Source organism: Nicotiana tabacum, chromosome 21 (assembly GCF_000715075.1).
Source record: "Nicotiana tabacum cultivar K326 chromosome 21, ASM71507v2, whole genome shotgun sequence".
Taxonomy (NCBI): Eukaryota; Viridiplantae; Streptophyta; class Magnoliopsida; order Solanales; family Solanaceae; genus Nicotiana; species Nicotiana tabacum.
This window is the reverse complement of record NC_134100.1, coordinates 72,308,182-72,335,918: the sequence shown is the minus strand read 5'-3', so window position 1 is coordinate 72,335,918 and position 27,737 is coordinate 72,308,182. Positions and strand designations below refer to the sequence as shown.

Here is a 27,737-nt window from a genome sequence, read left to right as displayed (position 1 = left end):
TGATCATTAGAAATGTCTTGTTACTTATTTAGAGCTAATTGATGAACTTAGAGAATAAAAGAAAGTAAAATTTTATATTTTTTTATATTTATGTTATAATTGATAATATGTGTTTTGTGTAATATAATATATATTTCGGTACGGTATCGATATTTCGGTATTAAAACTTAAACCAAATATCATACCAAATACTAAAATAATAAATACTAAAATTTTCGATTTCAATACGGTAATTCGGTTTTTACTACCTATTATAATGGAGCCAAAATTTATAAAAGGAGATTTACAAACACTAACAATCTACTAACACTAACAATCTACTTCTCTGTTCTGTTGTCCTGTTATATTTCCTACTCTGGTTAAATATGTGAAAAAACAAAACATCAGATCTTGGCAATCTAATGGTTAAATATGTGAAGAAACGTATCTAACAGTTTTTAACTTATTCATACATCTTACTTTGTTTTCAGAAAAGTTGTGACTCCATCTAATAATCTTCCCATAGATCTTAGCAATCTACTCTCTGTGCTTTATGAGCAAATAGACATACAAAAGCACAGAGAAGTAGCAAAGAAGCAATTCTGCTTCTGTTTCTCTCTTTAAAAAGACAAAGATTAGTAGCCATCATAAGAAACATGGGCTTAGAGGGTGGCTGGAATTTCTTTACGCTAATAAGTCTTTTTGTGCTTCTTTTTCACCATTCAAATGCACATCCACAGCAGAGCTGCAACTATTTTGAAGGAAGTTGGGTTGAAGATCAAACTTATCCTCTTTACAATTCAACACAATGTCCTTTCATTGAACATGAATTCAACTGCCAAAGGAATGGCCGTCCTGATCAAGATTACCTTAAGTACAGATGGCAACCCCATGGCTGCTCCTTAAAGAGGTAACTCTTTCTCCATTTCCTAGGGGTAAAGTTCGGAAGTGCAAAATTTAATATATACGTATAAATATAACTTTTGATATATACTCCCTATTAATCTGTTTGACTGAGCACAGAGTTTAAGAAAAAATGAATGACTTTTGAAATTTGTGGTCCTAAACAATTCAAAAAGGGACTCAGAGTATTTGTGTGATTATTAAAGTTTGTAAATTTAAGTAAAATTGTTTCCAAATTTAGAAAGTGGTCATTTTTTTTTTGAACTGACCAAAAAGGAAATAGGTTCACATAAACTGGAACGGAGGTAGTATATATATAGCCTCTCTACTCCTACGGAGTAATAAAACAGCTCCAAATTGTATTAATGTCCGAACACAACTCTAATTTTCAATATTTTTACTTGAATTCTTTTTTACTTTTTTCCAGAATTTCACAATTCTTATTTCCAAATGCCACATAATTACAATCTGAGTGAAAATGAGTAATGTACAATGATTTCTGAAAGTGATGGGGGGGCTTGAGGGTAGATTGAAAGAATTGATGGAGGTGATCATGTGAATAAATGTTTGTAAATTGTAAGGTGACCCGTGACCACCCCACAGAAAAGTGGCAGGTCTAAATCCTAATAATGATTTTTGAATGGAAATCTCGAAGGCCGTAATACAATCTTTGCGTTGCCAGTAATTGGCTTTTTCATTTCTCTGTTTCCGCCCCAAAAAGTGATCCTTTTCCCCCTTCCTTTTTAATTCATATTAGTCATTTTAGTATTGAATATATTTTTTTTAAAATAAGATGTCACTAATCACTCTTTTTTTAAAAAAAAATTCAATTAAAAATACAGATTAATTAAGACATTTAAGTGAGATATAATTGAGACTACATTTGATATACACGGCGGTTTCATTGTTTGCCAAAATCAAATGTCACCTTCTGTTCCAATATATTTCAATCATATATATTATTAGGGTTTTCTGCAGTAAATACTACATTCTTGATCTAAAATTGTACAATTTCCACAAAGGAAAAAAGAAAACACATTAAAAGACAGGGAATACCAATTAAAACACATTACTGTACTTTTTTTTTCTCCTGTTGTAGGGCCCCTCTCACTTCTTTTTCAGATTTCCAGTTGTAAGATAATCATTTTATTATGTTTGCTGAACTGTCACTATAAGCTTTGAGTAAAGAGCTGTCTTTAACCAACTTATGCAAATTCTTGACTTAGTTAGAAAAAGACAACTGTGTAGAAATACTTATGATCTTAGTCGGGTTAGACACATAATTTTTCTGTTCTAAAATACACAAAATCTTGTCAAAATTTGTTTACCCGAAAAATTGGATAAAGTTAAATTTATATATGGTTCTAAGGATATGTAATATAATTTGATACAAATCATATAGAGAAATAGAAATACGTGTATTCTTGACTATGAGAATGAGAATAGTGAGCAAGAAGAACGAATAAAATAAAGTGAAATAAACATAAGGGGATATCTTTCAATATGAGAAAAAATCTTTTGTTACAATGTGTGTCTCTGCTTACAATCCATCCCATCCTTATAGTAGAGAGTTCCTACTTTATATACAATAAAAAATACGTAGTGGAGAGCCCATGATGTATTGTCTTTTCCCTAATTCCCGCCAGGGATTCTCTCCCTTAGTGCGGTTGTAACGACATTGTCTGTGAGCTTAGATACTGACTCGAACTCGATATCGGGTCGAGCCATCGGCCTTGACTCGAGCTCGATCCTGACTCGGAGTCTTGATATTCGGGGTGGGTGTTGGTCGGTCTGTGCATCTCCGATAACCTTTTGCCTCGTGGTTCAATTTGGTCATGGACCCGATAATGATACCGAACTGATCCTTGATCGGACTTGGAGTTCGAATCCCGAAGCCCTTTCTTCGGACCTCAACCTGACCTTATGTAAATACCTTTCGATCGAAGTATTGTTATCTCGACCAGTCCGTACGACTGACTTAATAGGTTTCGACCGCATACAGATAGTCCCCTCGTTTCTTAGAGAGGTTGTGACGAGAATCGACATGATTTCCCATGGTATGATTAGACATATATTGACATCAGTATCGAGTCTGACCATGACGTACGAGGTAGTTATCCCGTCGGCTCAGCTTACCGAGGCATTTAATGCGTGTCAGTCGATGTCGGCCATTATGTGAGAATGAACTGCCTCAGTTTAGCCCATAAATAGCCCGTCTTAAATCAAACTTAAAAATGTTACCCTAATCAAAACCCCCCCAAATTTTCTTACTCTTTCCGCCTCCATTTCAGCGTTAGTAGAGCCACCTCCATCAGCGTTTGACACCATAATCCTTTTATCTTCCTTTGCTTTTCTTTTACTTATACCTTATGGCAAAAACTTCAAAAACCATACCGCAGAAGGATAAAGCTTCCTCTTCCCGGCCATCCGGCGACAAGGCACCGGCGAAATCGCTTCCCCATGAGTATGTTCCTGGCCCGTGTATTCTAAAGGCTGATTTTAAGGTTGAGAATCCTTCGTCGGTTCCGGGCCGATGTGAGCATGTGTCGATGTATATGTGCTCGATAACAGAGGGCCATCTCGAGGCCGTGAGGAAGGACTGTAATTGGGGTCTCGAGGTTGTGCTGCAAATTCCTTCTCCCGAAGAAAGCATCATCACTCACGTGGAGGGTTTTTTAAGTGTTTACACTTACCCCTTCACGTTGGGTCCCGTCGATTCTGTGATTATCGATTTTTGCAGAAGATATCAGGTCACCCTCGGTCAAATTCATCCTTCTCTATGGCGTATAGTAATCTTACTTCGCTTCTACTCCAACAAGGCCGGGGAGCTAGATTTCACCCTAAAGCACCTCATACGATTGTATCGGCCTCAAATCTTTCGAGGACTAATCAGGCTCCATCATCGGGCATCGAAAGCTTTAATGTCGAGCATCGACAAAGACAAGGATCGGGGTTGGATGGGCCGTTATATTCGGGTGAGGACCCGTGACCTTATCCCGGAAGAGAAGATGTCGTTCCCTGAGGAATGGAATTTCGACCGTAAGCAATTTTCATAAGACGTTGCTTTTCGTACCTTTCTATGATTCTATATGATTTCTTCCTCCGATTTACAACTGCCCCTTGGATGCCACAAACGGTACCCGACCTCGAGGATTGGGTTCGGAAGTTAGCCTCGACTTCCTCTTATGCCGAACGCGCTTGGCGTGATTTGGCGAAAGGTAGGTGGGTGGCCAAGAATCACGGTAAGGGTCACTTCTCATGTTTTTTGAAATGTTTTTCGTGCTCCATTCGTTACTGACTTCCTTTCATGCAGGTGTGACTAAGGATGCCGTTTTGAGGCCTTCAAGTGGTGAGGAAGGAACCAAGTCCCTGGTTCCGAAATCGGGGAAAGATAGAAAACGGAAAACTGCCTCTCAGTCCGAGGACCCTAAACCCAAAACTTGAAGTGTGAAGAAAAGGGTAAACGCTCTTACGATGGACTCGGTCCAACGACTGAGAGATGAAGAAGAAGAGTAAGAAGAGGAAGAAGCTTTGGCACTCGACGTCGTCAGACCTTCCGAGCCGATGACAGCTACATCGGACGGGGTCGGTTCTGATAGCTCGAGGGTCGATCAACGCGTCCCGAGCAATTTGCTCGGGACCATGACAGTGGGCCACTTGCCTTCTCTTCCGACCTTTTTCGAGGAGGCGCTAAGTGAAGCTCGAGAATTGAAGACCCCCGATATGGGCGGAGGCTCTAGTGTAGGGGACCCTTTTCGGGATTTCTTTGCTGGAGTCGATGATGCCTCCGATATTAATGACGCTTCTATTCTCCTAGAAGAGGCCCAACATTTCATTTCTCGGGTAATGATTTTACTGCACTTGGTTTCTTCGATCTTTTCTAAACCTGACTTGGATTTTCCCCTTTTGTGTAGGCCCTTAGCAAGTTTCGAGCCGATCTCAGCCAGTGTGAGGCCGAGCTTTAAAAGGTCTCGGGGGAGAGAGATGCTCTGAAACTTCTTTGTGGCCAAAAGGAAGAGGTTATAAAGGACCTCCGAGCAGATTTGGCCAAGGCTCGTGAAGAAGAGGCCAAACTAAATAAACAGGCGAGCATCGTTCTTTTAGAGTATGGATTCGACCCATTTGTGGAAGCTAACCCTTCGTTATCTCAGCTTCAACAAAAGGTTGAGAAGATCGGGCTGCTTCGGGGAGAAGTCGATCAGATCAAGGCTGAGTGTGATCGGTGGAAGGCGACTATGGACAGCCTAGCTATAGAAAAAGAAACCATCTTGGCCAAACTATTATCGACCGATGTTCAACTTCGGGGTGTCAAGTAAAAAAGTTCGGCCCAGGCCAGGAGGATCGAGGAGCTTGAGACAGGGGCTTGCTGAGGCCAAGGTAAAGATCGAGTCGTCAAAAGTCATGGCGGACAAGTCTATTATTGTGTATCGGGCCGATGACGAGGCTGCTCAAATGCAGTTAAGAGAGGCTTCTAATCGGGAGCAACGAGTTACTGACTTGGCAAAGTGCCAATCTCGGAGGGAAACCCTCGAGGAAATCCACACTCAAGGTTTTGAACTTTTCGAGGAGATCGCCCGAGCTAAGGCGCTCGAAGCTAAAGCCAGGCAGCTTGTCTTTTTTGACGACGATGATGATGATGAAGAAGGTAGTCGGGGTGGGTCCGATGAAAAGCCTGAAGAAGAATCAGCTCCCGAAGGAGACATTGACACCGGCTGCAGTTAGGACTTAGTTTCTCTTTTGCAAACTTTTGACCGGTCTCTTTGTACATACCCCCTTTTGTTAATAATAGAGCTTCTTTTGAATGTCTTCTCATTTTCATGCTCGAACGTGTTTTTGCTTTTGTGAAGATTTTGTTATTGCTCGAACGAGTTATCTTAAATTTTGGAGTAATGGAACCCTTTTGGTCTGTTCTAAGCGAGAATAGAGCCTCAAACTCTCGCTGTGTTAGTCCCTAAGCTTAATAATTGTGTGAGTGATTATTTTTAGCTTGAAGTAAGATAGCCCTTAGGCTTAATGATTGAGTGAGTGATTGCTTCAAACTCGAACTCGATGTATCTTAGCCCGCAAGCCTTTTATGATCGAGTGAGTGGTTCGCTCGAACTCGATGTAAGATAGCCCTTAGGCTTAATGATTGAGTGAGTGTTTGCTTCGAACTCAAACTCAAAGTATCTTAGCCCGTAGGCTTTTTATGATCGGGTGAGCGGTTCGCTCAAACTCGATGTAAGATAGCCCTTAGGCTTAATGATTGAGTGAATGTTTGCTTCGAACTCGAACTCAAAGTATCTTAGCCCGTAGGCTTTTTATGATCGGGTGAGCGGTTCGCTCGAACTCAATATAAGATAGCCCTTAGGCTTAATGATTGAGTGAGTGTTTGCCTCGAACTCGAACTCAAAGTATCTTAGTCCGTAGGCTTTTTATGATCGGGTGAGCGGTTCGCTCGAACTCAATGTAAGATAGCCCTTAGGCTTAATGATTGAGTGAGTGTTTGCTTCGAACTCGAACTCAAAGTATCTTAGCCCGTAGGCTTTTTATGATCGGGTGAGCGGTTCGCTCAAACTCGATGTAAGATAGCCCTTAGGCTTAATGATTGAGTGAGTGATTGCTTCGAACTCGAACTCAAAATATCGTAGCCCGTAGGCCTTTTAATGGTGGTTGGCCCTTAGGCCTGTTTGAATCATGAAGTAGGAAGATCTTTTCAAAGTAAGAGATATCTGAGAAGAAGAAGTTTTTCTTTATAAGTCATTATACATATGTTTGTATCTTGTGCCAGAGTTCGAGCAAAACTACATGGGCATGGTTCGTTTTGACTATTTGGCCCTTACACTTTTCTCTATCGAGATCCTGCCCGACATGAATTTGATATGAAATAACTTTCTTGTGTTGAACTTGATTTATTTGATGGTAGCCCCCTAGTATTCGGGGTTTATTATGAAGAAGCCTCGGATACTATTGAATTGCCTTCAGGTAGCACATAATTGTTGCCTCGTTAAAAACCTTGCCGAAAAAACCCATTTGGGATAAAAGCCGAACTAAGGAAAAAAAGAGTACAATGCGTGCTTTAAAACCAGAGGTCTTGATATCTTTTGTCGAATTCCTTCAATGAGTTAGTGCCGAATATGAATATAGATGATAGAAAGGAGAAAATCATACCTTAACAATAATATCGTTTGAGGAGTGATATGTTCCAGTTGTTTGGTAACAGTTTTCCATCCATTGTTCCAAGTTTATAAGACCCTTTTCCGACTATATCGAGGACGTGATAAGGTCCTTCCCAATTCGGGCCGAGCTTCCCTTCATTAGGATCTCGAGTGTTGATGGTGACCTTCCTTAGGACCAAGTCCCCGGCCTCGAAATGGCGGAGTTTGGTTATTCTATTTTAGTACCTTTCGATTCATTATTTTTGTGCAGCCATTCAGACTAGTGCCATTTCTCGTTTTTCATCTAATAATTCGAGGCTAGTATTCATAGCCTCGTGGTTCGACTCTTCCGATGTATGTCGGAACCTTGCGCTGGGTTCTCCGACTTTGACTGGAATTAAGGCTTCAGAGCCATATACTAAGAAAAACGGAGTTGCTCCAGTACTGGACTTCGATGTTGTTCGGTATGCCCATAGGACTTCAGGCATAATTTCTCTCCACTTCCCTTTGGCTTCGCTCAACCTTTTATTCAGGTTTTGGATGATAGTCTTGTTCGTTGATTTGGCCTGTCTGTTCCCGCTAGGATGATATGGTGTTGACAATATTCTTTTTATTTTTTGGTCTTTGAAGAATTTTGTCACTTTACCGTCGATAAATTATTTACCATTGTCGCATGTTATTTCTGTTGGTATCCCAATCGACACACGATGTGGTCCCAGATGAAATCTATAACCTCTTTTTCTCTCACTTTTTCAAACGCCTGTGCTTCAACCCATTTAGAGAAATAGTCAGTCATAAAAAAATGAATTTAGCTTTACCTGGGACCGATGGTAGAGGGCTGACGATATCCATTCCCCATTTCATAAATGGCCATGGAGAAATGACCGAATGAAGCTGCTCTCCGGGTTGATGAATCATCGGTGCAAACCTTTGACATTTATCACATTTTCGAACGAACTCCTTAGTGTCTTTCTCCATGCTATCCCAGTTGTACTCTGCTCTGATGATTTTGCGAATTAATAGTTTGGCGTCGGAGTGGTTTCCACAAGTACCTTCATGGACCTCTCGTATAACATAATCGGTGTCTCCTAGTCCCAAACATACCGCCATTGGTCCGTCGAACGTCCTTCTGTATAATGTTCCATCTTTAACCAGCGTGAATCGAGCAGCCTTGGTTCATAGAACCCTCGATTCTTTAGGGTTCGATGGGAGTTTTCCGTTCTTTAAGTATTCAATATACTTGTTCCTCCAATCCCAGGTTAAGCTCGTGGAATTTATTTCGGCATGCCCCTTCTTGATTACAGATCTCGAGAGTTGAACGACAGTCCCCGAGTTGATCTTATCTTCCTCGATCGACGACCCTAAATTTGCGAGTGCGTCAGCCTCATAGTTTTGTTCTCGAGGCACATGTTGTAGGGTCCATTCTTTGAAACGGTGTAGAGTTACCTGTAATTTGTCCAAATACCTTTGCATCCTATCTTCTCGAACCTCGAAAGTTTTGTTTACTTGGTTCACCATTAGTAAAGAGTCATATTTGGCTTCAATGACTTTTGCTCCCAGGATTTTAGCTAGCTCGAGACCTGCAATCATGGCCTCATACTCGGCCTCATTGTTAGTTAATCTAGTGGTTTTGATGGATTGCCTAATAATGCCACCTGTGGGAGGTTTCAGTACGATGCCAAGCCCGAACCCCTTCACATTTGAAGCACCATCTGTGTAGAGTGTCCAAACCCCCGACGACGTACCCGATTTTAACAAGAGTTCCTTTTCAACTTCGGGTATGAGGGTTGGCGTGAAATCGGCCACGAAGTCCGCTAAAATTTGGAACTTGATGGTCGTACGAGGTTGATATTCGATATCGTACCCACTGAGTTCGACGACCCATTTGGCCAATTGACTCGATAAATCGGACTTGAGCAAACTATTACGAAGTGGGTAAGTGGTTAAAACGCATATAGGGTGACATTGAAAGTATGGTCTTAACTTTCTAGAGGTGCTTATTAGTGCAAGTGCTAATTTCTCTAAGTGAGGGTATCTAGTCTCTGCTTCTCCTAAGGTCCGACTTACATAATAAACAGAAAACTGTGTACCTTGCTCTTCTCGAATTAGGACGCTACTTAGCATGATTTTTGATACCGCCAAGTATAAGTACAGCTTCTCATCTGTCCTCGGAGTGTGAAGTAGTGGTGGGCTCGATAGGTACCGCTTTAATTGTTCTAGTGCCTGTTGGCATTCCTGGGTCCACGCGAAATCATTCTTCCTTTTGAGTAGAGAGAAGAATTTGTGGCTTCGATCTGATGACCTCGAAATGAATCGACCTAAGGCAGCTATCCGCCTGGTTAGCCTTTGCACTGCTTTCACGCTATCCACGACGGTGATGTCTTCTATGGCCTTAATTTTGTCGGGGTTGATCTCGATTCCTCGATTCGATACCATGAAACCAAGGAACTTGCCCAATCCAACCCCGAAAGCACATTTCTCGGGGTTGAGTTTCATGTTGTATTTCCTTAAGATCTTGAACGTTTCTTGCAAATGAGTCAAATGGTCCTCTGCGCGCAGGGACTTAACTAGCATGTCACCAATGTAAACTTCCATCGACTTACCTATTTGTTCTTCGAACATTTTATTCACTAGGCGTTGGTAAGTAGCTCCTGCGTTTTTTAGCCTGAATGGCATTACATTATAGCAATAGGTTCCATACTTGGTGATAAATGAAGTCTTTTCCTGGTCCTCCGGGTTCATTCGAATTTGATTGTACCCGGAGTAGGGGTCGAGAAAAATAAGGATCTCGTGGCCGGCTGTGGCATCGATCATGCGATCGATGCTAGGCAGTGGAAAAGAATTTTTGGAGCATGCTTTGTTTAGATCTTTATAATCTACACAGATTCTAAGTTTGTTCTCCTTTTTAGGGACTACAACTACGTTGGCTAACCACTCAGGATATTTTACTTCCCGAATTGACCCTATTTTGAGAAGTTTAGTTACCTCATCCTTTACAAATGCGTGTTTTACCTCGGACTGAGGTTTTCTTTTTTGCTTCACCGGTTTGAACCTAGGGTCCAAGCTCAGCTGGTGCGTTGCTATCGACGGTGGGATCCCTGCTATGTCTAAATGGGACCAAGCAAAACAATCTATGTTATCGATAAGAAATAGAATAAGTTTTTCCCTGAGTTCGGGGGTCAACCCCGTTCCTAGGTATACCTTTCTCTCGGGCAGATATTCGATTAATATAACCTGCTCCAGTTCTTCGATCGTAGATTTGGTGGCGTCGGAGTCGTCGGGGACGATGAAAGCTCAAGGTGTCAGAAACTTTTCCTCGTCATCCTCTATTTCCTGTTCCACTGGTTCGGTCGAGACTGGTGGCTGTGATTGCTATTTGGTTTCTCGTCTATCTTTAGTGCTCGATATTTCCGAGCCCGATAGCGTTGGTATCAGTGTTACCTCATCGACCGCAAATATTTCCTTCGCAGCATGTTGCTCCCCATATACTGTTTTCATGCCATCCGACGTAGGGAATTTCATTACTTGGTGGAGGGTCGAAGGCACTGCCTTCATATTGTGGATCCAAGGCCTTCTGAGTAGGGCATTGTACCTCATATCTCCTTCAATTACGTGGAATTTGGTATTTTGGATGGTTCCAGCTACATTCACTGGTAGAGTAATCTCCCCTTTAGTCGTTTTACTGGCCATATTGAAGCCGTTCAAGACCCGAGCTTGCGGGCACGACTTGATTCTGCAAACCGAGCTGCTCTACTACCCGAGATCGGATGATATTCGCAGAGCTACCTGGATCCACTAAAACACGCTTAACTTGAGCTTTATTTAATATGATAGAAATTACCAGAGCGTCATTGTGAGGTTGAGAGATGCCCTTGGCTTCTTCAATTCCGAATGATAAAGTGCCCTCGGGTACATAACCTCGAGTTTGTTTTTCCCCTGTAGCCGGTATCTTTCCGTATTTGAGCACGGGTCCCTGTGGAGTATCAACCCCACCGATGATCATATGAATGTTATGCAGATGTTCCTCTTGTTTATCATTTTTCTTGGCGTCCCTTTCTCAGAAGTGATTCTTGGCTCGGTCACTGAGGAACTCTCGAAGGTGGCCCTCATCGAATAGGCAGGATACCTCTTTTCTTAATTGTCTGCAATCCTTGGTCCTATGGCCATGCGTACCATGATACTTGCACATCGAATTCGGTTTCCTTTGGGAAGGGTCGGTTTGCATGGGTCTGGGCCACCTAGTATCTTTGATTCTTCTGATCGCCATTACAATGCCCAATGCATTGACGCTGAAATTGTAGTCAGATAGCCGAGGTGCCTCTATAGGATCGGCATATTTATCGAAGCCACTCTTGCTCATAAGCCCCCAAGAATTTTGTCTTCGATCACTCCTTTGATTGTTCCGGGAATTGCGCGCTGAACCGTTGTTCATTCGATCTGCGACGTACGATTGATAACGGTTTCTGTTCGACCTTTGCTTTCTTTCGATGTCCCTCTGGTTTTTAATAGCTGTCCTGTTCTGATGCATGGATCCGGAATGAGCTCCCAACTGGTCGCCTTCGACCCTAATTTTTGACTGATATCGGTTGTGTACATTCGCCCAAGTTATTGCTGGATACTCGATCAAATTTTATTTCAGTCGACGTGATGCTATTGAACTTTGCTCGTTCAACCCTTGGGTGAAAGATTGGACGACCCAGTCATCTGTGACCGGTGGCAATTCCATACGTTCCATTTGAAATCGGGATACGAACTCCCTCAGCATTTTACTACCCCTTTGTTTTACTTTGAAGAGGTCCGATTTCCTTGCTGTGACCTTTATGGCACTAGCATGTGCCTTTACAAACGAATCCGCTAACATGGCAAAAAAATCAATGGAATTTGGTGGCAAATTATGATACCAAATCATCGCTCCCTTCGAGAGGGTCTCTCCAAATTTTTTCAATAATACAGATTCGATCTCATCGTCTTCCTAATCGTTACCCTTGATGGCACACGTGTAAGAGGTGACGTGTTCGTTGGGATCGGTCGTACTATTTTATTTGGGAATTTCGGGCATACGGAATTTTTTGGGGATTGGTTTTGGGGCTGCACTCGAGGGAAAAGGCTTTTGTACGATTTGTTTTCGAATCCAACCCTTTTATCATTGGCAGAGCTCCCAGGATCTGATCGACCCTGAAATTATATATTTCTACTTTTTTATCATTGGCTTCGACTCATTTTGTGAGTTCCTCGAGCAATTTAGTAATTTTGGGAGTAGTCCCCGATTCTTGCTCGTTTGACTTCACTATGGCTGGCTCCGTTCTGTGGGTGATTTCTCGAAGCGGATTGGGCTCCGGCCTATTTTGTACATGAGTTTGGCTCTGCAACTAAGCTATCGCTATTTGCTAGGCTTGTAACATTTCGAAAATCATGCGCAAGCTAACGCCGTTTTCCTCGACATTATAGGTATCTCAAACTGCAGACCGAGTGCCACCATGAATGTTATTTTCGGGTTCGGCATGTAGGTTCGCCTCAATAGCTATATGCGAATTGATATTTATCGGCACTCCGATTCGAGCTCCAACGGCATTTACAAGTGGTCTTTCGGTACTGGGTGTCAAGTTATTGTTCTCATCTTGAAGACCGGCTTCGTTGTCGATTGGTGAAGCCATTTGATTGGTAGTTAGTCGTTGTTAATCCGAAATCCAAGATATTTTCGGAAACAAGCACAAAACACAATGACGTATTTTTTTAGATTCGTATCAAATAACCACTGTTATCCTTAGCCCCACGGTGGGCGCCAAACTGTTTACCCGAAAAATTGGATAGAGTTAAATTTGTATATGGTTCTAAGGATATGTGATATAATTTGATACAAATCGTATAGAGAAATAGAAATACGTGTATTCTTGACTATGAGAATGAGAATAGTGAGCAAGAAGAACGAATAAGATAAAGTGAAATAAACAAAAGGGGATATCTTTCAATATGAGAAAAAATCTTTTGTTACAATATGTGCCTCTGCTTACAATCCATCCCATCCTTATAGTAGAGAGTTCCTACTTTATATACAATAAAAAATACGTAGTGGAGAGCCCATGATGTATTGTCTTTTCCCTAATTTCCGCCAGGATTCTCTCCCTTAGTACGGCTATAACGGCCTTGTCTGTGAGCTTCGATACTGACTCGAAATCGATATCGGGTCGAGCCATCGGCCTTGACTCGAGCTCGATCCTGACTCGGAGTCTTGATATTCGGGGTGGGTGTTGGTCGGTCTGTGCATCTCCGACAACCTTTTGCCTCGTGGTTCGATTTGGTCATGGGCCCGATAATGATACCGAACTGATCCTTGATTGGACTTGCAGCTCGAATCCTGAAGCCCTTTCTTCGGACCTCGACCTGACCTTACGTAGATACCTTTTGATCGAAGTATTGTTATTTCGATCAGTCCGTACGACTGACTTAATAGGTTTCGACCGCATACAAAATTAAATGCATCTATGCTCTAGTCGCTGGGGTAGTCTAATATTCAATCCGAAAATTTAGGACAATAGGTGGAGTAAGATAATTTTGTTGCAAACCCTTACATTATATTCTCGTCTTTTCAAATTATCGATTACTAGTGGGTTAATCGAAAGACTTATCTGATATTTTTTTGTTGTTGTGTCAAATATATGCAGGTTTGATGGACGGTCATTCTTGCAGAAATTCAAAGGGAAAAGTATCATGTTCGTGGGAGATTCTCTCAGCAGAAACCAGTGGCAATCACTCATATGCCTTCTTTACACATCAGTTCCTAAGACCAATTACAACACAACTAGAGTTGGCGATGTCTCTATATTCACTTTCTTGGTAATGTTTCTTTATCATTTTCCCTGTATAGACATTTGCTCCTTAATACGTTCACGCAACATTATGAGGCAACTAAGGAAAATAATACTAGTAGGAAAGGAAACGAAATTTCAGGTTACAAGATTGCGCTGCCACTTTGTCTGTTTTAGTGTTATCCTTCACATGTCACAATTTTTTTTTGCATAAAAGTACTTTTGACGAGAAATTTGACCAATCAATTTGAAAAATACTTCTGATCAACAATTAGTGTTTGACTAAGCTTTTAAAAAGTCCTACTTTTAGAAGAAATTATATTTTTCAGCTTCTTAAAAACAATTTCTATTTCTATTCAAAAATTCTTTTTTCTTCTGAAAGTTTAGCCAAACATTTTAACTTTAGAAAAAAAAAATACTTTTGACCGAAAAAAAATATACTTTTGTCAAAAAAAATAAAAAAAATAATCAAACAGGCTATAAGTTCACCTTCTAATAGGGAAGGATTTGGCTGTTTTGGTGGAAGTCGACGTATCTTAGCTAATAGAAGATGTATTCCTCGATTAAACATTAAGCAAGGGTTGGAGCAAATATGAACCTTCAACACATGCTACAAGTGCCAACGTCCAATCAAATTTAACTTTGTAACGTCACTTGTGATTGGCTTATTTGCCATGTCACTGTGTTTGAAAATCACGCACCTTCTTTTGTCGAGAAATTGTCAGTGAGATATTTAATCAGCACATTTTCAATTACCATAAGGTGTTCAATATGTCAAATCATTAGATAATAAGGTTCCTAAATAAAATATGTAGACAAGTTTGAGGCGCCTATATATTTGGCCTATTTAAAGATTATGCATCAGTACATAAATAATTTGACTGATCAAAACATCCTCTTGTGCAACCGCACCCGTTTTTCTGGTGCATCTACCGTGGTATGGACTTTCTTTTCTTCCATTTTCTACTTCAAATTAAACTTAAATTGTTAAGTAATAAACATATTGTGTTTTCAGGATTTTGGAATTGACGTGATGTTGGACCGGAGTGTGTATTTGGTGGACGTTGTGAGGGAAGAAAATGGCAGAATCTTAAAACTAGACTCAATTGAAGGTGGCAAGTTGTGGAAAGGAATTGACATGCTTATCTTCAACACTTGGCATTGGTGGAACCGCAGAGGAGCCACTCAGCCGTTAGCTCTCTTACTACTTTTGCTTATTGCTATTTTAGCACAACACAATTCAAATAAAAAACTTCACAGCCTTTATTTCTGTCACTTTTGTTTTGCAGATGGGATTTTATTGAAATAGGAGGCCAATACTATAGAGACATGGACCGTGTGGTTGCTTTTGAGAGAGCCCTGTATACATGGGCCAAGTGGATTGACACCAACATTGATCCTGAAAAAACTATGGTTTTCTTTCAAGGGATTTCCCCGTCACATTACAAGTAAGTGCTACAGAGTGAGTTTGACCAATTAAAGTTTAGCATGATTTGGTCTAATCTTACTCGGATTAAGTTATCAAGATTTAATTCATCCTTCTCCGGTTTTCTACAAGATCGAGGTAGTAATTTATATGTAAAAGCGGGTGATTTTAAGTCCCAAGTCCTATTCTGATTACAGAGCGGGTAGCAGACAAGTAGGTTAGCAAACTGGTGAATCAATAGGCTTATGACACATCTAATTTTAAATTTATTGCATCAAAGTCATAAAATTATTTTTTGTCATGGAAAAGTAACTTAACTATGTTGATAAATCATAGAAATAAAAACGACAAAAATATAAAATCTGATCCCAAATTACACAAATAGGCTGCCAGTTGTATAAAATTGACATGTAAGTATAGCCATGTCACAAGCACCATTTTAGAAGGAAAAAAAGGAAAGAATCAACGCATTTCTGACCTAACACCCGATTGCCTTTCACCATGTGGTAGATCATGAGTATTTTTTGTTTTTTTAAGTGGGCCCGAAAATGTTTTTTATTTATTTTTTGAAGTAGTATCAAGTGGATTATGTAAGTACGTTACGGAAGTGATGATATAGTTGTGTTTCTGGGACTGATCAATTTAGCAATTTTCAGCATTTTCTATTTTACTATGTGATATGTTGACATAGTTGAGTTAATTTTCCGACAAAAATTAGTTCACGACTTTAGTAAAATAACTTGAAAGTTGGAAGATAATCCTTGACATTACCCCTAATTTTCCCTACGATTGTTCTATGGTATAAATGTCAAAGATGAGCTATCTAATTCATTAGTCATGCAACAAATGAAATTGCTACTTGATCATTCTCACTATTTTTTTTTTCTTATTGAAAACAGTGGTACCGATTGGAATCAACCTGGCGTGAAAACTTGCTTAGGGCAGAGGCAACCGGTAAGTGGTTCGACATATCCAGGAGGCTTGCCACCGGCATTGACAGTGCTGAAGAATGTATTAAGCACAATTGAGAAGCCAGTGACATTACTTGATGTCACAAACCTTTGCCTATTGCGTAAAGATGGGCATCCTTCAATTTATGGGCTGGGTGGAAGAACAGGAATGGATTGCAGCCATTGGTGTCTAGCTGGAGTCCCTGATACTTGGAACCAAATATTCTATAACCTTATTTCTTAATTGAATATTCAGTATTTTTCTCTCATTAATTGTTCAAATACTTCAGTTGTCACATACAACTGATAAGAGAAGAACTGGTCATTAACAGAGGATACGCTGCGAAATGTTGAGATTATTACAACAATTTCTTAGCATGTTTCTGTGGTGCTATCTGTAGAACAAATACAGTCATTAATCTTTTTTTTTAACACCAAAAGATGGTTGATGTTATTGTTCAAATAGAAAAGAGAACGAACAATTTGCCAATGGAGACTAGAGCAGGACTTATTGCAAGAAATACAATTTGAGTGAAAGGTGAAAATCCTATTAAATTGTTTATGACAATTAAATTATGCTGTTGTGGTTAGTATGATTTTTCTTAATATAATTGAAAATCATATCTACTTCTTGGTCTTCCATCGGAGCCATATTTTGAAAGATACTAGAGGATCAAGATTTAATTGATTTTGAGCCTCATTGATAATCTGTTGAACACTCTTCTCTATATTTATCATCATATATGCATCCATATTGTCCAAAAAAAAATCAAGATTGAGATTTTAACGTGACTTGTTGAATATGTTTTTGGTGACTGCATCATCTTGATAATTATCCTTATGGTCCACAAATATGTTGTCTATATTTTCAACAGCACCAAAAATATCAATCATTGTATTCTGAATAAACGAGTTCTCATGCGACATTACATTAATTAAAAGACCTTTCACTTGTTGAACCGTTGAGGTTTTGTTATTTCAGATGAAATAGTCTTAAAATGAGGGTGAATGGGAAATGGAGGGAAAATAAAAATTTTGAGTAAAATTTTAAGTTTTCCCCTCTTGACAATGAGACATTGTCCCATATTGAAAGAGGAAAAGATTTTTGGTGGGTATATATATAATTGCTCTTCTTGTAGCTCTTAAAGAGTTAAGAAGAAAGCAAGCCTCGCGCCGTCGTCGCTCGCTCGCTCTGCTCGGCTTCGGCTTTGGTCAAATGATTGATTGATTAATTTTTTGGACCAAATTTATTTGTTAATAGTAAATATTAACGTAAGATTATCCGCATTTGTAACGGATATGTTTCAATCCGTGTATTGACCACCAGCTGCAATAGCAGCCGCCTAATGCTCTTCCCACCATGGCCAAGTGCTTGCTCCACAAACAAGCTAGTGCATGCTCCACCATGGAGGGTGGAGGGTCGTTCATCTTCAAAGCTGACTGCTATAAATATGTGCAGCAACTGTTGAAGAAAGACACCAAATTGAAAACGCTCAACTTTGGCTATACATTGCACTCCTTCCTCTCAGTATTTTCATACGATTTTTTGAGTTTCTACTCCTTTGTTCTGCATTGTTTTAACTTCAAACAAAGCAACTGTAAGTGTGATTTGCTACCGAACTTTGTGTTCACTGAAACACTGGGGTTTGAAGTACCGCTACACCAGTGTGTGATTCGTTCTATCCTGGAAGGAAATAATCCATAACCTTGGGTACTATGAGGGGATTAAATTCCTTAAGGAAACATTGTGAATTCAGTGGGCTCGAATTAATTACTGTTTCATTATGATAACTTATATTTTCCAGAATTATTATTTACAAATACAGCAATATTGGCGGGACTAACAATCTTAAGGAATTTAATATTTATTTCTGTATTTGTGTTATTCTTATTATTCTGCAAACTAAAACCTTTGTGGTTTTGTGTACTCCCGTTTTGGAGAGTAAAGCCTTCGTGGCCTTTTGTTGGAGATTAAAATCTATGTAATTTTTACTCCAGTTTGAAAACGTTTGTTTGTGTTATTCTTTTACAGAAAAAATGACGACTGAAAGCGAAAACCAAGCTGTTCCGACGGTGACTACCAACGCATCGACAAGCCGAACACCGGCGTTGGCTCCGGCAGAAAAACCCGAAAAATTTTCCGGGATTAATTTCAAGCGCTGGCAGCAGAAGATGTTCTTCTACTTAACTACGTTATGTCTACAAAAGTTCATCAAGGAAGATGTTCCTGATCTGCCAGATAAAACTCCAGAGAATGAACGCTTTGTCGTGATTGAAGAGTGGAAGCATTCTGATTTTTTATGCAAGAATTATATTCTTAGCGGACTGGATGATAATCTGTATAATGTATACAGTGGCGTGGAGACATTAAAAGAATTGTGGAATGCGCTTGAAAAGAAATATAAAACTGAAGATGCCGGGATGAAGAAATTCGTTGCCGCAAAATTTTTGGACTACAAAATGGTAGATAGCAAGTCTGTTATTACCCAAGTCCAGGAATTATAAGTGATTATTCATGATCTACTTGCTGAAGGTCTTGTCATCAATAAAGCATTCCAAGTGGCAACAATGATTGAGAAGTTGCCTCCGTTGTGGAAGAAATTCAAAAATTATTTGAAACACAAACGAAAGAAAATGTCCCTTGAAGATCTCATTATTCGGTTGAGAATCGAAGAGGACAATAAAGCTGCTGAAAGGAGAGGCCGTGAAAATTCAACAATAATGGGAGCAAATATTGTTAAAGATAATAAAAAGAGGAAGAATGGTTCTGTTCCGAAATACAACCCAAGCAAGAAGCGGTTCAGTAGAAACTGCTACAACTGTGGAAAAATCGGACACAAATCTACGGAGTGTCATGCTCCGAAGAAAGACAAGAAAAGGGGTCAAGCAAACATGGTAGTAAAGCATGATGATGTTGATAACTTGTGTGCCATGCTTTCTGAATATAACTTGGTGGGAAATCCGAAACAGTGGTGGTTTGATTCTGGAGCCACTCGCCATGTTTGTGCAGTTAGAGAAGCTTTTGCTACTTATGCTCCTGCTGGACCCGGAGAGACAGTTTATATGGAAAATGCTTCAACAACAAAAGTTGAAGGATATGGGAAGATATTTCTGAAAATGACTTCTGGCAAGGTCATGACTTTGAACAATGTCCTTCATGTTCCCGAAATAAGAAAGAATTTAGTCTCTACTGGACTTCTTGTTAAGCACGGTTTTAAGTGCGTTTTTGTGTCCGACAAGGTTGTCATAAGTAAGAATGAAATATTTGTAGGAAAAGGTTACCTCACCGAGGGCCTTTTCAATCTGAATGTAATGGTTGTGGAAAACAATAATAATATTTCAGCTTCTTCTTACTTACTTGAGTCAAATGATTTATGGCATGTACGTTTGGGTCATGTCAATTATAAAACCTTGCGAAAAATAATTAACTTGGAAGTACTGCCTAAGTTTGAATGCGAAAAATTAAAATGTCAAACATGTGTGGAATCAAAGTATGTTAAACATCCTTATAAGTCAGTTGAAAGGAATTCAAATCCTTTAGACTTAATTCACACAGATATTTGTGACATGAAGTCAATACCATCTCGCGGTGGAAAGAAGTATTTCATAACTTTTATTGACGATGGTACTCGATATTGCTATATTTACTTACTGAATAGTAAAGATGAAGGAATAGACGCATTCAGGCAATACAAAAATGAAGTTGAAACGCAACTTAACAAGAAAGTAAAAATGATAAGAAGTGATAGGGGTGGTGAATATGAATCTCTTTTTGAAGAAATATATTTAGAATATGGAATTATTCATCAAACAACAGCCCCTTACACGCCCCAATCTAATGGGATTGCGGAAAGAATGAATCGCACATTAAAGGAGATGATGAACGCGTTGTTGATAAGTTCTGGTTTGCCACAGAACTTGTGGGGGGAAGCCATTCTTACGGCTAATCGAATATTAAATCGAGTGCCCCATAGCAAAACACAATCCATTCCATATGAAAAATGGAAAGGAAGGAAGCCCAACTTGAATTATTTTAAAGTGTGGGGGTGTTTGGCAAAAGTGCAAGTTCCTAAACCCAAAAGGGTAAAGATATGACCGAAAACCGTTGATTGTATTTTCATAGGATATGCAACAAATAGTAAAGCATATCGATTTCTGGTTCATAAATCAGAAAATCCCGACATTCATAATAATATAGTTATAGAATCAGATAATGCTGAGTTCTTTGAAAATATATATCCGTATAAAAAGGAATGTGAGTCGTTTGGTGAAGGATCTAAATGACCTCGGGAAGAAACAAAAGAAAGTACATGTAATCAGGAGGATCCAAGACGTAGTAAACGTCAAAGAACTTCTACTTCATTTGGACCAGATTTTATGACTTCCTTATTGGAGAATGAGCCTCAAACATTTAAAGAAGCTATGACTTCTTCGGAATTATTGTTTTGGAAAGAGGCAGTCAGTAGTGAAATAGAATCCATATTGAACAACCATACATGGGAATTGGTTGATCTTCCTCCTGGAAATAAACCTTTGGGTTCTAAATGGATTTTTAAGAGAAAAATCAAAGATGATGGCACTATTGATAAATTCAAGGCAAGACTCGTAGTCAAAGGGTATAGACAACGAGAAGGTCTAGACTACTTTGATACGTACTCTCCAGTTACAAGAATTACGTCCATACGGATGTTAGTAGCATTAGCTGCAGTGTATGGTCTTGAAATTCATCAAATGGATGTTAAGACGGCCTTCTTAAATGGAGAGTTGGAGGAAGAAATTTACATGGAACAACCTGAAGGGTTTGTGGTTTCAGGTAAAGAAAAGAAGGTATGTAGACTTGTTAAGTCTCTTTACGGACTAAAACAAGCACCCAAACAATGGCATGCGAAATTTGACCAAACAATGTTGTCAAATGGTTTTAAGATAAATGAATGTGATAAATGTGTGTACATTAAAAATGTTCCAAATCACATAGTCATTGTTTGCCTATATGTGGATGATATGCTGATAATGAGTAATGACACTGCCAACATAAATGCTACTAAGCGTATGCTCAATAGCAAGTTTGATATGAAAGACTTGGGAGTTGTTGATTTAATTCTGGGAATTAAGATCCATAAGACTCCTCAAGGTCTGGCATTGTCACAATCTCATTATATTAAGACAGTACTTGAAAAATTCAAGCACTTGAGCTTTAAAGTTGCAAAGACTCCAATTGACGTGAATCTTGCATTAGCAACGGATAAAGGCCAAAGCATATCACAATTGTATTATGCTCGTGTGTTGGGATGCTTAATATATATCATGAATTGTACACGACCAGATATAGCTTGTGCTATAAGTAAACTGAGTCGATATACGAGCAATCCAGGCCAATCTCATTGGATGGCAATGAAATGAGTTTTGGGATATTTAGAACATACCGAGAACTTTGACTTGCACTACAGTAAATTCCCTACGGTGATTGAGGGATACTGTGATGCAAATTGGATCACCGGTTCAACTGATTCTAAGTCCACGAGTGGATATGTATTCACTATTGGTGGAGGAGCGGTATCTTGAAAGTCGTCCAAACAAACATGTATTGCCCGCTCTACAATGGAGGCTGAATTCATAGCCTTAGATAAAGCCGGTGAAGAAGCTGAATGGCTCCGGAATTTCTTGGAAGACATTCCATTTTGGCCCAAACCGTTGGCACCAATATGCATACATTGTGATAGTCAAGCGGCAATTGGAAGGGCTGGGAGCGTTATGTATAACGGTAAATCTCGTCATATATGACGAAGACATAAAACCGTTAGGCAATTACTCTCTAGAGGAATTATCACGATTGACTATGTAAAGTCAAGTGATAATGTGTCGGATCTACTTACAAAAGGCCTAACTAGAGAGGTAGTTGAGAAATCATCAAGGGGAATGGGGCTATGGCCGAGAACAAGTCATTGTGGCGGTAACTCTACCTAGAAGACTGGAGATCCCAAGATCTAGGTTCAAGGAGATCAAACAAAGTCATTATTGACGGTTCAACATTGTCAAATAAAATTTTAGTCCGTTCTCGTGATGAGACAATGTTCAGTATCAAGGATAAAGCATTAAGGCTTTTTAATGATTTCTAAATTTGATACGGGGTATTTCAAATAGTGTATCTATAAGATGACACGTTTAGGAATCACCTATGTAAGTGTGAAGTGTTAGCCACTTCAAGGAAAACTTTGTAAGGCCAGTTCTCTATGCACTTATGAAACCAGGCGGTGTTCATGGCTGAAACGAACACAACAATGAGAACCAAAGACAGTTAAGGATTAATTGTGTGACTTATGGTTGTCTAGGTATACACCAAAGATCGACGGTTCAAAGATATCAAATCTACCGATTGACCGAGTATATCCGACATAAGTTCACTACGGAAAGTTCAAAGGGAAACCTACTTATCCAGATGCGATTAATCCTTGCTTGCAAATCACACAGTTTTTCCATGCATACTTCCATGATATAGCCATTCCTCATTCATGTGGGGGATTGTTGAGATTTTTATTATTTAAGATGAAATAGTCTTAAAATGAGGGTGAATGAGAAATGGAGGGAAAATGAAATTTTTGAGTAAAATTTTAAGTTTTCCCCTCTTGACAATGAGACATTGTCCCATATTGGAAGAGAAAAAGATTTTTGGTGGGTATATATATAATTGCTCTTCTTGTAGCTCTTAAAGAGTTAAGAAGAAAGCAAGCCTCGCGCCGTCGTCGTCGCTCGCTCTGCTCGGCTTGGCTTCGGCTTCGGCTTCGGATTTGGATTTGGATTTGGTCAAATGATCGATCGATTGATTAATTTTTTGGACCAAATTTATTTGTTAATAGTAAATATTAACGTAAGATTATCCGCATTTATAACTGATATGTTCCAATCCGTGTATTGACTACCAGCTGCAATAGCAGCCGCCTAATGCTCTTCCCACCATAGCCAAGTGCTTGCTCCACAAACAAGCTAGTGCATGCTCCACCATGGAGGGTGGAGGGTCGTTCATCTTCAATGCTGACTGCTATAAATATGTGCAACAGCTGTTGAAGAAAGACACCAAACTGAAAACGCTTAACTTTGGCTATACATTGCACTCCTTCCTCTCAGCATTTTCATACGATTTTTTGAGTTTCTACTCCTTTGTTCTACATTGTTTTAACTTCAAACAAAGCAACTGTAAGTGTGATTTGCTACCGAACTTTGTGTTCGCTCAAACACTGAGGTTTGAAGTATCGCTACACCAGTGTGTGATTCGTTCTATCCTGGGAGGAAATAATCCATAACCTTGGGTACTAGGAGGGGATTCAATTCCTTAAGGAAACACTGTGAATTCAGTGTGCTCGAATTAATTACTGTTTCATTACGATAACTTATATTTCCCAAAATTATTATTTACAAATACAACAATATTGGCGGGACTAACATGAACTAGTAATCAGAGGACTTGGGTTAGTCATAATGGGTGGCTCATAATGGGTGGCTCACATGTACTTGCCAAGTTTGGGATAAATGGAAACTGCCATAGTATTCCTCAATGGAATTTATGTAAGCACCTGAGCATGGTGGTCATAGTACCCTCAAGAAACTCAATATTCTTCTGATCATAATAATAAAAAAAAATCATGTAGACATGTAGTGTACCAGTCCAAAATTTATAGAAGAATTAACCCAAATATCCGTCTATCTAACTACTTAAACTAAAAATAACCGGTGAAGGTATAATGTACGCATAATTTATATATTATATGTGTATAAAAAATGTATAATCTATGTATATGGCTAGAAAAAGTAAACAATAAATATGGCCGGCTATTTGTGTAAAGATCCCAAATTTATATGCCAAAACTGTATATTGGGAGCTTGTATTATTGGTTTCCAAAGCACACACACGTATACATAGTCCACCATTAATATAGTACTCGAAAGTCGAATGCAGAACCCATAGAGATTTAGATTAATTATTAACTAAGTAAACTAGAATAAATTATCTGTTCAAGGTGATCAAAGAGTGATGATTTTCATTAAAACTACTATTACTGAAATTAAGCAAGTAATTAACTTAGCTAACAAAAATGCAAGTGATTGTGATTAAGGTTTAATCAATGGAGATGAAGATTTCAGGGGTTATGATCGATTTATTAATCCTATTGAGTTCGTAATCCCACGTGTCCATTGTCCATTGCCCTTAGTTTATTTTTTTGCAAACCTGCCAACCCCCTTTTCCTCGTCCACTGCTCTTGCAACACAAAGCTTTGGACACGCTAACTTCAATTTTCTTTTCTCGTTTCCTCATGTCTTGTTTCGCACCAAATCGCCTTATTTTCTTTCATTATCGTTCTAATTTTTCCTACACAAGAAAAACACATAATGAGTGTAAACTCATCTAATATTCATGCAGTCTTTAGCAAATCACATAAACTTGGGACACAAAGACACCTAAAAATAATGACTTTTTGCCAATTATCACCATCTCACGCTTAAGTTTTTGTTCGTTCCTGAGCATCTTTCGCAAATTATGTGCCTTCACCAATAAACCAAAGAGAGATTAAGTCCATGTAATCTCATATAGAGGGGATTATCTGTGTACAGTCAAAACCGATTTTCAGTCATAAAGACCGGTCGAGACAATGACGTTTCAATCGAAGGGTATTCACATGACAAGCTCGGACGAATTTCGAAGTAGGGATGTCGAGCTTCGAGCTATAAGACCAATCAACGGTAAAACTCGATATCATTATCGAGCCCGTATCCGAATCGGACTACGGGGCAATACCGATCGACACAGGCCCTGAATATCGATGCCCCAAGGCAGAACCGAGCTCGAACCAAGACTGGGGATTCGATCTAACACCGAGCTCGAGCCAGTGCCGAGCTCGCAGACAAGAGTCGTTACAACCGCACCGAGGAAGAGAATCTTGGCGAGAATCAAGGAAGATACAAACCATCATATGTCAATCTTGGCGAGAATCAAGGAAGATACAAACCATCATGTGTCCTCCACTAAATGTATTATTTTATTATATTGTTATAGATAAAACAGTGACCCTCTACTATAAAAAGGGGGATAGACTGCAATAGACGCTGGTCCTCCAAGATACATTAAGATTTCATTGTGCTTGTTTTTCTAACTCATTTCAGTCTTCCCGTCCATTATTCCCATTTTATAGCAAAAAATACCTGTATTGTCATTTTGTATCAAAGCAATTTGCATACCCTTAGAACCATATCTAAATTTAACGTTATCCGATTTTTCGGGTAAACAGTTTGGCACCCACCGTGGGGCTAAGGGTAACAGTGATTGTTTGATATAAATCTACAGTACACTCCAGCTTACAACTTCAAATCAGCAATGGCTCTACCTATCGACCTCGAAGCCGGCTTTCAAGATGAAACCAACAACTTGGCGCCCGGGGCCGGAAGGCTACCTGACGACGGCAACGAGGCTCGAATCGAAGAACCCGAAATTCGAGCCGAAGTACCATTGGATATCAATTCACAAATAGCTCTAGAAGCAAATCAGCATTCTGAACCGGAAAGAAGCATTCAGGGCAGTGCTCGACCCATAGCCCGAGACACCTACATCACAGGGGAAATTGGGGTAAACTTGCGTATGATTTTCGAAATGTTACAAGCCCAACAAGCAGTGATAGCTTAGTTGCAGAGCCGAACTCATATGCAAAGTGGGCCGAACTCCAATCTGCTTCTTCGAGAAGTCACCCCCAGAACGGAGCCCGCCGTAGTGAAATCAAACGAGCAGGAATCGGGGACCGCTCTTGAAATTGCTAAATTGCTCGAGGAACTCACAAAACGAGTCGAAGCCAACGACAAAAAATGAAAACGTATAACGCTAGGGTCAATCAAATTATGGGGACTCCGCCAATGATAAAAGGGCTCGATTCGAAAAAATTCATACAAAAGCCTTTTCCCTCGAGCGCGGCCCCAAAACCAATCCCCAAAAAATTTCGTATGCCCGAAATTCCCAAATATAACGGTACGACCGATCCTAACGAACACGTCACCTCCTACACATGTGCCATCAAAGGCAACGATTTGGAGGATGATGAGATCGAATCCGTGTTGTTGAAAAAGTTCGGAGAGACCATCGCAAAGGGAGCAATGATCTGGTATCACAATTTACCACCAAATTCCATTGATTCTTTTGCCATGTTAGCAGATTCGTTCGTAAAAGCACATGCTGGTGCCACAAAGGTTGCAAAAAGGAAATCAGACCTCTTCAAAGTAAAACAAAGGGGTAACGAAATGCTGAGGGAATTCCTATCCCGATTTCAAATGGAACGTATGGACTTGCCACCGTCACAGATGAGTGGGACGTACAAGCTTTCACCCAAGGACTGAATGGGCTAAGTTCGATAGCATCACGTCGGCTGAAACAAAATTTGATCGAGTACCCAGCAATAACTTGGGCAGATGTATACAACCGGTACCAATCAAAAATCAGGGTCGAAGATGATCAATTGGGAGCTCCGTATGGGCCCGTACGCCAGAACCATACAACCACTAAAAATCAGAGGGAAATCAACAGAGAACAAAGGTCGAACAGAGACCGATACCAACCGTACGACACAGATCGGATAAACAACTGTTCAGCACGTGATACGGTTCGGAACAACCGAAGGATTGATCGGGGGCAAAATTCTCGGGGACTTATGAGCAAGAGCGGCTTTGATAAATATGCCAATCCTATAGAAGTCCCTCGATTATTGGAGTATAACTTCAACATTGGTACATCTGCCATCGTATCGGCCATCGGACGCATCAAAGACACCAGATGGCCTCGATCCATGCAGACCGATCCTGCCCAAAGGAATCCCAATCAAATGTGCGAATATCATGGCACTCATGGCCACAGAACGGAAGATTGCAGGCAACTAAGAGAGGAAGTGGCCCGCTTATTTAATAAAGGACACCTTCGGGAATTTCTGAGTGATAGGGCGAAGAACCATTTTAGGGACAAGGAATTCGACAAGCAAAACAAGCTAGAAGAACCGCAACACGTCATTCACATGATCATCGGCGACGTCGATGCCCCTCAGGGACCGATGCTTAAACGCTCTAAAACATCGATTGTGAGGGAAAAGTGATCTCGGACTCAAGATTATACACCCATATGGACTTTGTCCTTCAGTGATGAAGATACAGAGGGAATCATCTAACCCCATAATGATGCACTGGTAATATCCGTACTCCTGAATAAAACTAAGATTAAGCGTGTGTTAATTGATCCAGGTAGCTCAACCAATATCATCAGATCGAGGGTCGTAGAACAGCTCGACCTGCAAGACCAGGTCGTACCCGCAACTCTAGTTCTAAACGGATTTAATATGGCATGTGAAACCACCAAGGGCGAGATTACCCTACCGATAAACATGGCTGGAACCATCCAGGAAATAAAGTTTCACGTGATCGAAGGTGATATGAGATATAACGCCCTTTTCGAAAGGCCGTAGATCCACAGCATGAGAGCCGTACCCTTGACCCTACACCAGGTCCTCAAATTCCC

The 27,737-nt window shown here is 39.9% G+C and overlaps 1 protein-coding gene across 1 annotated transcript; it reads left to right on the top strand.

The window, feature by feature from the left end:
• The first annotated feature begins 362 nt into the window (after positions 1-362).
• LOC107766780 (protein trichome birefringence-like 41) lies at positions 363-16,695 on the top strand. Its single transcript, XM_016585626.2, has 5 exons — positions 363-889; positions 13,682-13,853; positions 14,841-15,016; positions 15,115-15,273; positions 16,151-16,695. The coding sequence occupies exons 1-5, from the start codon at positions 636-638 to the stop codon at positions 16,443-16,445; spliced, it is 1,056 nt and encodes a 351-aa protein (XP_016441112.1). The 5' UTR covers positions 363-635; the 3' UTR covers positions 16,446-16,695.
• The last annotated feature ends 11,042 nt before the right edge of the window (positions 16,696-27,737 follow it).